We start from the raw sequence: 14,409 nt of genomic DNA, 5'->3' as shown, positions 1-14,409 counted from the left end.
AGCGATGGCGGGCATTGTCAGCATCCAACATAAGCATATAGTTATTTGGCATCATAGTCTGGGTCATATTGGCGGAGCACAGGCTGTCAATGGTGGTGTTAATATTGGGGCCAGGGCCTCAGTTTATAGGGTGCGGCTCACACTGTTCCCTCTAAGCTGAGTTAGTGTGAACTTTGTTGTTGTTCAGTCGCACAGTCGAGTCCGACTCTTCGCGACCTCAGGGACCAGCTCCCGCCAGGCCCTTCTGTCTTCCGCCGTCCTCTGAAGTTGGCTCAACTTCATGTTCATTGCATCGATGACACTGTCTAACCATCTCATCCTTTGCCATCCCCGTTTTCTTTGACCTTCAGTCTTTCCCAGCATCAGGGTCTTCTCCAGTGAGTGCTCCCTTCTCATTGGGTGGCCAAAGTATTTGAGCTTCAGTTTCATTATCTGGCATTCCAGGGAACAGTCAGGGTTGATTTCTTTTAGGATTGACTGATTTGATCTTCTTGCAGTCCAAGGGACTCTCAAGAGTCTTCTCCAGCACCATAGTTCAAAAGAATCTATTCTTCGGCGCTCGGCCTTCCTTATAGTCCAAGTCTCGCAGCCATACATGACTACTGGGAATACCATTGCTTTGACCATGCGGACTTTTGTTGGCAGGGTGATGTCTCTACTTTTTATCATGCTGTTTAGGTTCGCCATCGCTTTCCTCCCAAGGAGCAGGCGTCTTTTAATTTCATGGCTGCTGTCACAGTCTGCGGTGATCTGGGATCCCAGGAACGTGAAGTCTGTCACTACTTCCACAACTTCCCCTTCTATTTGCCAAGGAGTGATGGGGCCGGATGCCATGATCTTAGTTTTTTTGACGTTGAGCTTCAAGCCCACTTTTGCGCTCTCCTCTTTTACCCTGAGCAAGAGGCTCTTTACGTCCTCTTCACTTTCTGCCATTTCTCTGCGAACTAGCTCACAGTTTTTTAGCCTCTGGCTCACATATTTTTGTCTTAGCTCAGGATGGGATGGCTCCAGAGCAAGCTAATCTATGCAGCAGCCAAATCACTCGCTCACAACTTTAATGCCAGTAGCTCACAAAGTAGAATTTTTGCTCACAAGACTCCACAGCTTAGAGGGAACATTGTCAAGGGCCTGGTGGATTTATAGATTGAGGTCGTCTTAACAGGTTTTATATGTTTTGTAGAGGTTGATTTTTTTATCATATGTTAATGCACAAACTCTCTGAGAGTGTTTGATATTGTGAAGGCCACATACAATAGAATGATTCTGATTCTGACATGTCGGGAATTCCTGATCATGGAGAAAGATTTGTAGGCATGTACATGCATATGGCCCTGACCTGAATGGCCCAGGTTAGCCTGAGCTCGTAAGATCTCAGAAGCTAAGCAGGGTTGGTTCTGGTTAGTACGTGGATGGGAGGCCACCAAGGAAGACCAGGGTTGCTACGCAGAGGTAAGCAATGGCAAACCACCTCTGAACATCTCTTGCCTTGGAAACCCTATGGGGTCATCATCAATGTTCTCTCTAAGCTGAGTGAGTGTGAGCTAGCTCAGTTTTTTAGCCTCCAGCTGACACATTTTTGTCTTAGCTCAGGAAGGAGGGCTCCAGAGCAAACTAATTTATGCAGTGGCCAAATTACTCAGAACTGTAATGCCAGTAGCTCACAAAGTAGAAGTTTTGCTCACAAGACTCCACAGCTTAGAGGGAACATTGGTCACCATACATCAACTGTGGCTTGATGGAACGTTCCACCACCACCACCACCACATGCATATGTGCACAGAGTCTGTACCTGGATTCCGATTAACAGGTCAGGGTACAGTCTACAAGGGTGATCTCGCTCCCCACCCATACGTTCAGAAGCTCCCCAATTAGAAAGTCTGAAATGACCGAGAGTGAAGGGTGAATGGACGCAGAGAGGATTACTCTGAAAATGCATCTATTTATGCAGGTTTCCATTTGTTTCGTGCACTGGTGATGCAAAGAACCAACCAACGTCTTTATTCTACCCCTCCCCCACAGGTCTGCAGGACAATCCTTGGACTTGCGACTGCAGTCTATACGAAATGGTTCACTTCCTGAACTTCCAGTCGCCCAACACAGCGTTCATTGAACCCCGGCTGAAATGCTTCAACCCGCGAAGCCTGGCAGGCGTCTTATTCAGTCAAGTTGAGCTGCGGAAGTGTCAGAGTCCCCTCGTGCACACGTCGGTGGCCAAAGTGAAGACCATCCTGGGAAGCACTGTGCTGCTTCGGTGTGGGACCACTGGGGTCCCGATACCTGAGCTAAGCTGGAGGAGAGCTGACGGGAATCCGCTCAACGGAACTGGTAGGTTGTTTTCATATGTCGCTTGCCCAGTGATTGACAGTTTGCAAGGAATACAGCAATCGTGTTGTATGCCATGCCCTTAAAGAATCCTGTCAACACTCTTGCTTCTCTTAAATTATGTTTTAAAGGTGTGATGGGATTTTTGGTGTAATGTGCTTCTGCTAGCAAAGGGAAAATACCCTTACATAGAACGGGGGAAGATAGCCCTCGGTGGTCCCAATTGCGGATGTGGCAAATGCAGGGCCAAACGTATCATTTCTCTCTGCCCCATACAAACATGTAACGTGACCCACCATAGAACCCACCCCATGCCTACCCCATACCTGTGAACCTGGTGGAGGGGTTAGAGCAGGGAGGGTCAGAAACCTTTTACAATTAAAAAGCCGAAGTATGTCAATATTCAGAGCGAGAGTCTGAAAAAGAGCCAGTATAAGAAAGTACAGCTGAAAATAGGAACTGAATATTATCAATAATCGACAGGGTGATTACTAATCCGTAAAGCATACGCAGGCCCAACCATGGTTGTTGTGAGTCTTTTATTAGCAATTGGCGCACATGAGGTCTCACGGTAAGTAATGCATATGCATAGGAGCAACCTGTGGGATTGTTTGAGTGCTCTGGCATAAACCTCTGCATGGCTCACGCTTGAATTGCTAGCCATTGTTCACTTGCATCATTTCCCTTTCTGTAGAGCATTTTAACCACACACACCCAGTCCTATCAAAATCAATTCCTGGCATTCCCTTTACATACTGATTTATTCTAGCATTGGAACTGCCCTGTCCAGTATACTCTTTTGTAAATGAGACATAACCAGGGGTCATTTCCCACAGGAGCAGAGCTCCAGCAGTAGAGAGCCCAGGGGGCGGGCACATGCAACTAGCCCCACCCCCTGCTCCCAGCAGCCCCGAGCCATGAGGAGCACGAGGATCTGCACATCCCCCCCCCCATAGCTAGCAATCCAAAACAGTCCAGTGGAGCCTGAGCAGTGGGTGTTGCCTTCTGGCACACTTCCAGTGATGTCAGGGTGTGTGGCATATGCAAATAAGTCATGCTAATGAGCTCCTGCACCTCTTTTTCTATGAAATGACCCCTGGACATAACACTTTTCTGTATTCTCACTCCCCTTGCATGTGTGTTCCTGTTGCTTTCAGTGTGTCCCCCCCACCCGGTTCTGCATGTGTTTTGCTTCCTTTAGTGGTTGATTTGATATTACAGCCCTTCATGTCTGGCGTAAAACCCTGCAGTTTAAATATGCGAGGAGATGTGCCAGACTGTCGTGTTTGGTGGCCAAGGCAAAAGACCCGGTGCCAGTAAGTCACAGGAAGGTCCCCTGGTATCTGGGTATGGTGTCCCAACTATAGTCAAGTCCCCCAGCTGGAGTTCAAGGCACCAACGTCAGGAATCAAGGCAGGGCAAGTTCCAAGAGACATGGTCAGGTACAATTCAGATGTTGTAGCACAAGTAGCCAGTTTACAAGGTAGGGTTGCCAGGCCCTACCTGGCTGCCGGTGGGGGGCTCCAGGCTGCTGGTCGGGGTCCTCTGGCATGTGTGTGGAGCGCACACGCCACAATAACGTCACCCAGAAGTGATGCCATTGCATTGTTGGGGTACCATCGAGTTTTTAGGGCGATTGCTAGAGCATCCCCCTGGTGCCGGGCACATCATTGTGATCTCGGCACTTTGGGGGTGGGGTTCCCCCTGCTGGCCAGATCCAGGCCGGTGGATCGGGGGCCCCTAGAGTGGGCAACCCCCCCAGGGGACCTGGCAACCCTATTACAAGGTGAGTCCAAGAAGCATAGTCGAGTCCAGAATGAAGGTCGTAGCCCAAGGAACCAGGATATAACATAAGAACATAAGAGACGCCAATGTTGGATCACACCAAAGGCCCATCCAGTCCAACACTCTGTCACACAGTGGCCAAAAATACCAGGTGCCATCAAGAGGTCCACCAGTGGGGCCAGGATATTAGAAGCCCTCCCACTGTTGCCCCCCCCCCAAGCACCAAGAAGACAGAGCATCCCTTGCCCCAGAGCCCCTATCTATACCTTGTGGCTAATAGCCACCGATGGACCTCTGCTCCATATGCCTATCGAATTCCCTTTTGAAGCCGTCCATGCTTGTAGCCTCCACCACTTCCCATGGCAGTGAATTCCACGTGTGAATCACTCTTTGGGTGAAGAAGGACTTCCTTTTATCCGATATAGAGCAAGCTCAAGAGGTGTAGTCAGATCTAGAATGAAGGTCAAAGCACAAGGAGTCAGGAAGCAAAGCTGATCCAGGGAGTCAACAGGAAACTCAGGGAGCTGGAATGAGAGTTGTTGCCAGTGAAGAATACCGCTCAGTATTTATGGGACTCCAGCAGCCCATCCTCATCCAAGTGTTTCTTGTCCTTTAAAAGGAGCCAGCAGTTCCTCCAGGTGTGAGCATGTACTGCCACGTTCCCTTCTGCCTCTGTCTCTTTTCCCTTCAATGCTCTAGCAGCGTAGGTGGGGAGATACCCTCCTCCTCCTCAGAGGTGGCTTGCGGTTCCTGGGAAGAGTTCATGCCTGTCAACGACTCTGGCAGTAATTCCTGGGGAGTGCCCTTACTTGTTGATGACTCTGGTTGTCATCTGTCAACAACCCAGGCACTTCCTCGGTCAATGGATCAAGGCTTTCCTCACCTGCTCCTGAGTCCTCACCAGCTGGACCTGTCTGAGGCCCTGGAGAGACTGACTGAGCTGAATGGTCAGCCATGACACAGACATGAAGTTAGTTAATATCGAAGCGGCCTCTAGAGGGAGCAAAACTCATGCAAAACAGAAACAACCCGCCCAAGCAATGGAAACACACAAGCGAGGAAAATCAGAATACAGAAAAGCCCATGTTTGGCTGTAGAGCTGTAGACGCAGACCCCTGTGATGGATTAAGTTCTGAGAGACCCAAGTCCAGATCCCCATCTGCCCTGAAGCTCACTGGTTGACCTTGGGCTAGTCACTCTCTCTCTCAGCCTAACCTGCCACTTAGAGCTGTCGTGAGTGTGAAATGATTCAGAGAGGATGAGGTATGGACGGTCTCCTTGGAGGAAGGGTGGGATAAAAAAAAACCATGATAGACGTGTTGGATCCAAACTTGACTTTCCAGCAGTGGAGCAGGTCTTGTCTTTCCCCTCCCACTGCAGCACACTGAGCGCACAGAAATGCTGTTTTGAGGGAATCGGGGACCCCGAGAAACAACACGAGAGGGGGTTGCAGTCAAAAGAGGGAGTCGGTGGGAATTGCCGGGTTAGTCTGGATCCAACTCACAATCTCATGTGTCATGAAAGTGACATCTCAGTTCTACTTCTGAAATGACCGGGGCCGGCTCACCCGCTAGGCGAACCAGGCATTCGCCTAGAGCGCCGGGCCCTGGATGAGGTGGTGGGCCCTGGATGGGGTGCCGGTCTCCCCCCAAAAGCTGCTGCCGTTCCCCGCCACCGCCCTCTACCTGGCCGAGCCACCCGCTGACTTCCTCCCGCCGCCGTCATGCCTTCCCCACCCCTTGAGCCACCTTGGGAAAGGAAGGTGGAGTAGAAAAGGGATGGATCAGCCCACTGCTTCCCCTGCCCAGGCCTGCAAGCCCGCTCGTCTCCTCCTGCTCCCCCCGCCTCGGTGCCAGGGCTTCGGTGGCAGGAGAGCAGCAGGAGAGCGGTCCCCACCCCAGCATGGATGGCTGGGAGTTCGCAAGGAGAAGAGCAACAACTCTCCTCCTCGTCGGAAGGGGACACGCCGCCTGACGCGAGGCGCAACTGAAAGGGCCCACTTCAGATGTACGGCAGGAGTCTCCCCCGGTGGTGTCCTCCCCCCCTTCCCGATTGCAAGGCGAGGCTCAGGGGGCAGCCCCAGGTTCTCTTCCGGGCGGAGGGGGCCGGGGTCTAGCCCCCCCCCTGCTCCGAGCTCTGCACGGACCTTCTCATGTACTTACAAGCATTGCCTCTTTCATTCGCACACTGATTTATTTTACAAACACATCCTTTCGGTCCTTTCAAAGGCACATAAACCCACCCACTTGGGCAGGAACCACGCTCATATGTGCCCATCTCCCCGTTGGATACGTGCACTCACAACCATGCATGCTCCCTCCCAGGCTAACAGAGAGGATACCTAATCTTTTGCAAATGAACCCCACGCCTCCATTCCCAGCACACACACAGTTTTCTGCAAAAAAGAAAAGGAAAAAAATCAGGCCTGGCCACTGCATATTTTTTCAGTTTCCTGACAGCAGGGGGGCTTAAAGCAATATCGATCCATTTAGCGCGCGCGCCCCGCTCCTTCAGTTGCTTTGCTCCTCTTTTGTGGGCCTACAGGAAGGTAAGTTCTGAGGTGACGAGTTGGGCAGGCATCGGACTCAGCGGCCTCCCGAGGGAGCTGTTGGAGGCTCCAAGGGGGGCTGAGGCGAGGAGCGGAGGCGGCGCTTGCGGGGTTCGGGTGTCACTGGCTGGCTGGCTAGCTGGACACCGCATCCTTAGGCGCACACTCCTCTGGCTTGCCTGCGCCCCGTGGGCTTCTTCGGCGCCCAGGCAGGAAGGAGGGGGAGGCAGAGGGAGCCCCCTGCATCCGCGACTGTCCCCCGCATCCGGCTTCATCTCAGGAATAATGGGGGACGGGGGGAGAGGCTGGGAAGCCTTCTCATCGCCTGGTGCCTGGAGCACCGCTGGCAACACCTCCTGGTTAGCGGCAGCTCATACAGGAGGGGGGGCCCCCACAAGACAACCTCACCTGGGGGGGCGCCACAAGATAGCCCCACCTAGGGTGCAAAAAACCCTCAGGCCGGCCCTGGAAATGACATGAACTAACCATAGCATGATAGCACACTTTCGCCCCAGACCGGGATCTCAGTGGATCCCCTGGCCTCAGTGAGGCATACCTGTTGCCCCTCATCCCATGCTTGGGGCTCGGGGAAAAGTTCCAGAAAAGGCAAGAAAAGAAGACTGAAGGGCTGAAGCATCTTCCACACAAGGGATGGCTAAAGGGTTTGGGATTAGGGGAAAAAAAAGACCAAGAGGGACATATACTAAAAGACGCGAAAGGGCACAGAATGTGGGAGATAGTACAACTCAGGGTTGCCTGATGAAAATGACTGGTAGAATATTTATGTACATAGGTGCCGTCGAGTCGCAACCGATCTATGGAGACCCCCAGCAAGGGGCTTTCAAGTAGGGGTCCCAAATCCCCCTGGGGGGCAGAATTCCCCCCGGTTTCGAGCCCCGATTCCCGCTCCCGCGGAATCGGGGCCCGGGAAAAACCCTACCCCCGCATGTGCATCACCCGGAAGTGACATCACACGCTGGGGGCGGGGTGATGCCATTTGAGGGGAAAACAAAGAGTTTTCCCTTCAAATGGCGTCGCCCCGCCCCCAGCGTGTGACGTCACTTCCGGGTGACGCACGCGGGGCGTGCGCGCGCGCACAAGGAGGACGCCGGCCGGGAGCCCCCCGCTCCCGGCAAAAAGTGAGTTGGCAACCCTACTTTCAAGGCAAGTGAGAAGCAGAGGTGGTTGGCCAGTGCTTTCCTCTGCAGAGCCTTCCTTGGTGGCCTCCCTTCCAAGTACCGGCCTGCTTAGCTTCTGAGATTTGATGAGGTCAGGCTATACCATGGCCACCTTCCCTCCTTGGGGGTACGTTTAGGACTCAGAAAACCAAGTACTTCTCCACACAGTGAGGAATTCTTATATCGGTGAGCTTTAAGTATAACTCGGCAAATTCATAAAGAATAAGTCTATGCAGGGCTATTTTGGGGCAAGAACGCACAGGAACGGAGTTCCGGCTGGCTCCCAAGTTGGCCATGCCAGCAGGAACTCATTAGCATAATAGGCCACACCCAACAGCAGAAACTCATTAGGATTGGCTACATTAGGGGTGTGTGGCCTAACATGCAAAGGAGTTCCTGCTACAAAAAAAGTCCTGGGTTTTGACAACAAACAAGGTAAACAGAATAAGAAGCAAAAGGTGGGTGTGGCTGGATGACCACACTTCTGGTAACATGGGGGTGCGTCCTAATGTGCTAATGAGCTGTGCTGGCAGGGGTGTGGCCTAATATGCTAATGAGTTTCTGCTGTTGGGTGTGGCCTATTATGCTAATGAGTTCCTGCTGGGCTTTTTCTACAAAAAGAGCCATGAGTCTATGAATTGGTGTTAGGGGAGGGGGGCAACAGTGGAGGATCTTCTAGTGCCCTGGCCCCACTGCTGGACCTCCTGAGGGCACCTGGTACTTTTTGGCCCCTGTGTGACAGAGTGTTGGACTAGATGGGCCATTGGCCTGATCCAGCATTGGCTCCTCTTATGTTCTTATGTTAGCTATGACAGTAAAACAGAAGCTCCCAAACATTAAATGATGGGGGCAGGAAGAGTATAAGGCATGGCCTCATGCCCTACTTGTGACCACCAAGAGGCATCTGGCTGGTTGCTGTTGAAAACACAACACTGGACAACATGGAACTTGCTCTGAACCTGCAAGGTCATTCTTATATCGTTCATCAGAGTGAGCCCCCCCCCTTTGGCATTTTTGCATTTGTGTGTGCGCACATGCACCTGCGCCTGGAAGTCATGGCGACCTCTGGCGACTCCTACTGGGGCACGGAGGTTGTTCAGAGAAGTGACTTTTGATAGCTTGCCTCCGACTCCTGGCCCTGGTATTCTTTGGAGGTCTCCCATCCAAACACTTGCCAGGGTTGGCCTTGCCTAGCTTCCGAGATCTGGGCTATCCAGGTCAGGGCAGAGTGAAGCTCCTTGTAGCCAGATTCTGTGGCTAGTACTGTGGTCCCTTGGGCAACACCGGGACCTCCCACTTCAACGTTTTAGGGTGGGATGAATGGAACTTGTCCAAATCCAGCAAGGGAATTCTGAAAATCTTTCTGTTCTTGTTTCTTCTTCTTCTTCCCAAAAACAATTTATTAGGATATAATAAAAAAAGTTCAAACATATATCAAAACTTATACACTTCTATATCCTTCCCCCCTCCCTTCCCCCCCCTTCTCGGCTTCCCACAGTGCTCCAACCTCCAGCTCAATTCTTAGATTTTCTTTATACCTCCCTTTCTCCTTATTCACATCCACAGGTAACTTATCCTTCAACTGTTATTCTTATACATTTATCTATTTTATTGATTTTTTATTTATTTATCATATTTATACCCCGCCCATCCCGCGAACGGCTCAGGGCGGCTAACAAAGCGGTACCATGTACCTAATACTATACCATAAAAATCTTAAAAACTCTATAAAATCACATACTCAATTCAACACATAAATTAACAGTTAACAATAAAGTGCATACAGTAATAGAATTAGATGGCGTGCATTCCAGGAGATCTACTATCCTTCTACTATCCTTTAATTTTCAATAATTCTCAAAGCAAAGTAAATTGTCCTTCACATCCCAGTATTTCTCCAAATAGTCTTTAAAGTCTTTCCAGTCTGCAAAAAAATTCTTCTGCTTCCAAATTATTAAGTGTCCTTGTCATTTTGTCCATTTCAACCATAAAAAGTAATTTTTTAATCCATTCCCCAATTTCCGGGACCTTATCTTGTTTCCAGCATTGAGAGATGAACAGAGGCGGTTGCCATTGCCTGCCTCTGTGTAGCAACCCTGGACTCCTTTGCTGGTTTTCCATCCATGTACTAACCAGGACTGACCCTGCTTAGCTTACATGGTCTGATGAGATCAGGCCTGCCTGGCCCATTCAGTTAACTAGGCTGTAACCTTGATCATACTATATTTATTCTTATTTGATGCCCTTAGAAGTTACAGATAGTTTATTTAACTCCGATAATTAGCTAGAAGAAAAACAAAGCCCTGATTCCCCAAACAGTCCATTTTGGCAAATACCAGGGGTCATTTCCTGTGGGAGCGCACAGGAGTGGAGCTCCGGCAGTAAGGAGCCCAGGGGGGTGGGCCCATGCAACAAGTCCCCCCCCTGCTCCCAGCAGCCCTCAGTCGGGCCACAAGGAGCAAGAAGCAGCCAGGTAAGTTGCAGAGCCCCCCCCCGGCCCGCCTTCAGGTACAAGCTCTCTCTCCTCTGTGAGGGTAGATCTGCACATCCCCCCCCCCAGCTAGCAACTCAAAACAGTCCAGTGGCACCTTAAGACCAAGTTTTATTCAGGTACAAGCTCTCCCTCCTCTGCAAGGGCAGATCTGCATGTTCCCCCCCCACCCAATAGCTAGCAATCCAAAACAGTCCAGTGGAGCCTGAGCGGTGGGTGTTGCCTTCTGACACACTTCCGGTGATGTCAGGGGGTGTGGCATATGCAAATAAGTTATGCTAATAAGTTACTCTAATGAGCTCCTGGACCTCTTTTTCTACGAAATGACCCCTGGCGAATACTGTACATGTAATTCCCGCCCCCCCAATCCTGGTTTTCTCTCTCTCTCTTTCAGTACACCAAGAAATTTCCAGTGATGGAATGAGCTGGTCGATTTTAGGTTTGCCCGTCGTCTCGTACCTCGATTCCGGAGAATACATATGCAAAGCGAAAAATTTTCTCGGAGCCACAGAGGCATTTATTTCCCTGATCATCACTGACTCTGAGAGCACCGATGACCCCGGGGCAAATCTGAAAGGGACATGGCAGGGGAAAATGAGCGGCATGGAGGCGGCCGCTTACAACGACAACTTGGTAGCGCGATACGTCATCACGACGTCCACTTCACCCACCTTGGGCGCCAAATCGATCCGTGCCAACACAGAAGGGAACCTGGTGCTCCAAGACCAGGCCCTGAACATGATCAACGATCCGAGAAATCTCTTAGCGAGCCCGTCGACTGGCCAGGAGGAGCCCGAACGCATAGTGCGCTCCGTCAGAGTCATAGGCGACACAGACCGTAGCGTCACATTAGCATGGAAAGCTCCCCTGGCCAATAATACCACAGCATTCAGCGTTCTCTATGCTATCTTTGGAGAACGGGACATGCGTAGAATCAACGTGGAGCCAGGTAAGACCAAGGTCACCATCAATGATCTGATGCCCCAGACCAAATACATAGTCTGCGTCAGCATGAAAGGGCTCATTCCCAAGAAGGAGCAGTGCATCATATTTTCCACGGACGAAGTTGCCAGTGCTGGTGGAACCCAAAAACTCATCAACGTGGTGGTCATCAGCGTGGCGTGTGTCATTGCCGTCCCTCTCACCCTGGTGGTCTGCTGTGGAGCCCTGAAGAGGCGGTGTAAAAAATGTTTCATCCGGAAGCCCAAGGAAATCCAGGACTCCTACGTCACCTTTGAAAGCCTGTCTCCAGGGGCCAAAGTCAAGGGAATGGAAGGGGGATACTTGACTAGACACACGCCCGACGAATCCAACCGGTTGCTCTCCGCCAGGTCCAGTGTGGACTCAGAGGCAGTAGCAAAGACAGAAGGACAGCCCAACGAGTACTTCTGCTGATAACGGACACCCCCCCCCCAACAAACGGACCCTTGCATCACAAGTATGGTCTTCCAATGTGTTTGGCAAACAGACATGGAAAGACTTATGTACAGCTTTCTTGGGACTTCTTTTTCACGGAAGGGGGAAAAAAATCTTCCATGGTGTATCTGAGCTATTTATAGAAAGTTCTTTTTTTAATTTTTAATTTTTTTTAAAATTGTGTCGTACAGTCTGAGAGGGTGGGGGAGGGGACAGGGTTGCCACCTGCCTGGAGCAAAAAAAAAGGGACCTGTCCCTTGACCAGAGGCTTAATAGGATGCTATTGACCAAGGTGTAATTTATCGGCATGCCATTTCCACTCATTATGCCTCTATTCATGGGAAAGGAGGTTTTATTCCGGGCCTGTTGGCAACCCGAAGGATGGAAGGAGAGAGAAGGAATCCCAAAGGGCAGGGGTGTCAAACACAAGGGCGGGGACCGGAATCGGCCCATCCAGGGCTCTTATATGGCCCGCGAGCAACTAGTGCAAGGGGGGGAACAGGAGACTGTTCAGGGGGGAGTGGGCCGAGCCACTCCGATTGTGGCTTCAGCATGGCAGGACAACCTCATCTGCAGCAGTCAAGCAGTGTGGGAGCGTCTGCCCAGTGCTGCTCCACTGGCTCTCCAGTCTGCCCATGTGGGTTTTCCTTGGCACCCTCTTCCCAACCCATGGGGCCTTGCGGTGAGGACACACCAACTCGGAGCTTACCAGCTGCTGTCCTTTATGCAGTTTATGTCTCCGGTACCTGGCATTACGTTTTATGGCACACATGGCCTTGGCCCAGCTTGACAAAGTGACATTTATGTCAGATCAGGCCCTCGTAACAAAGGAGTCCGATACCTCTGCTCTGGGGCATTTGGACTCAGGAGAGATAGGTTGGATTCCAGTTTCTGGCACTCCAAGGAGGGTATAGGAGGGTGCTGGAAAGCTGGTGTGGCTGGAGCAGGGGTTCCCCAAACTTTCTGAGGCTGTGGGCACCTTTAGAATTCCGACACAGGGTGGTGGGTGGAACCACAAAATGGCTGCTGTGGGAGGCGGAGTCATACCCACACCCAGAGGAAGTCCGGGGGCAGGTGAGAAGAGGGGTAGTTTGAAAATACACTGTGAAAGAGGAGACAGAGAGAGAGAGGGGGAGAGAGAGGGGGAGAGAGAGAGAGAGAGAGAGAGAGAGAATAAAACCAACATGGGGGGCAGAAGTCCATCAGTGTTTATTAGCCACAAGGTATAGATAGGAGCTGTGGTGGCTCAAGTGGTTAAGACGCTGAACTGCAGGCTGTGGAAGGTCGGTAGTTCAGCAGTTCGAGACCAGAGTTGCCGCATGACGAGTGAGCTCCCGTCTCTAGTTCCAGCTCCTGCCAACCTAGCAGTTTGAAAGCAAGAAATTGCAAGTAGATAAATAGGTACCACTTTGGTGGGAAGGTAACAGTGTTCCGTGCGCCTTGGTATTTAGTCATGCCGGCCACATGACCACGGAAATGTCTTCGGACAGCGCTGGCTCTTCGGCTTTGAAACAGAGATGAGCACCGCAACCCTAGAGTCGGACTTGACTGGCTTTCGAGCAAGGGAACCTTTACCTTTTATAGATAGGAACTCTCAGGCTGGGGCAAGGGACGCTCTGTATTCTTGGTGCTTGGGGGGGAACAGTGGGAGGGCTTCTAGTGTCCTCCTGGCCCCACTGCTGGACCTCCTAATGGCACCTGGTATTTTTGGCCACTGTGTGACAGAGTGTTGGACTCGATGGGCCATTGGCCTGATCCAACATTGGCGTCTCTTACGTTCTTACGTTCTGATCTGCTGCCGAATCATCGTTATTTCGATCTACACAGCCAATCAGATCTCCAGTGGCCAATCAGAAGTTGTGCTGGGCAAGAGCCTTTCTTGGCTCCACCCCCTTTCTGAAAACAATGGTCAGGCACCAGAAAAGGTGTTGGTGGGCCCCATGCTGCTCACAGGCCCCATGCTGGGGACCACTGAGTTGGGGGGAGGTGAGTGCCTAGAGAAGGGGGCAGATGGATATGGAAGAGTCTTTGCTGAAGCACATGGTGATCTGAGCTTCTCCTGAGTCCGTGCCGAATGGTGAATCCTCGAGAGGTCTGAGGGAACAACATTCCCAGGGTTGCTTCCCAAATCTTTATTTCTCTCATCCGTATTGCTGGATGTTTTTCTAGAAGGGATTTGAGAACAGGGGAGGGGAGACGGGTCACACTTCGTTCCTTATCCACTCCCTGGGCTATTGTTTGTTTTATTTTCAGAAATACACGTTCAGTGAATATGTGCACATGACGTAACAGTACTGAATACACATGTTGGTGTGTTATCCGTTCACAGTCTTGTAGTTCAAAGGAGGTGTGCTAAATTCCCTTAGGATGACACAGAGAAATTGCGTTTAATCATAATAAAACTGAATGACTGCCACGTTTCAGAGTCATATGTTACTGCTGATCGGGGGTGGAGGGGTTTTCAAGGGCAGAGTGGTTTGTCACTAGGACTGCCCACTGGCCAGTTTTTTCCAACGGCACGACCAGTTTTTCTTGCGTCGGACCGGCTACCAGAGGAAGGAGTTTGCTGTGTCGTGCCTTTAAGGCCTTCGCAGAACTAGGCTTGCAGAACAATGTTGACTTTGATTTTCAGCCCAGGTTTCTCAGTGCCACAAAAACGGCTCCTCTAC

General features: G+C 51.2%; 1 protein-coding gene across 1 annotated transcript in view; it reads left to right on the top strand.

Annotated features, from left to right (window-relative positions):
- The window catches only part of LRIT1 (leucine-rich repeat, immunoglobulin-like and transmembrane domains 1), a 29,739-nt gene extending 18,020 nt beyond the window's left edge, over positions 1-11,719 (top strand). The window contains exons 3-4 of the mRNA XM_015416776.1: positions 2,020-2,325; positions 10,719-11,719. Coding sequence (XP_015272262.1) covers positions 2,020-2,325; positions 10,719-11,719 — 1,307 coding nt within the window. The remainder of the gene's footprint in view (positions 1-2,019; positions 2,326-10,718) is intronic.
- Positions 11,720-14,409: the final 2,690 nt, after the last annotated feature.

Source organism: Gekko japonicus, unplaced genomic scaffold, assembly GCF_001447785.1.
Source record: "Gekko japonicus isolate JY-2015 unplaced genomic scaffold, Gekko_japonicus_V1.1 scaffold2881, whole genome shotgun sequence".
In the NCBI taxonomy this organism is placed as follows: domain Eukaryota; kingdom Metazoa; phylum Chordata; class Lepidosauria; order Squamata; family Gekkonidae; genus Gekko; species Gekko japonicus.
The sequence above is the reverse complement of the archived record's forward strand: the minus strand, read 5'-3'. Positions and strand labels throughout refer to the sequence as shown.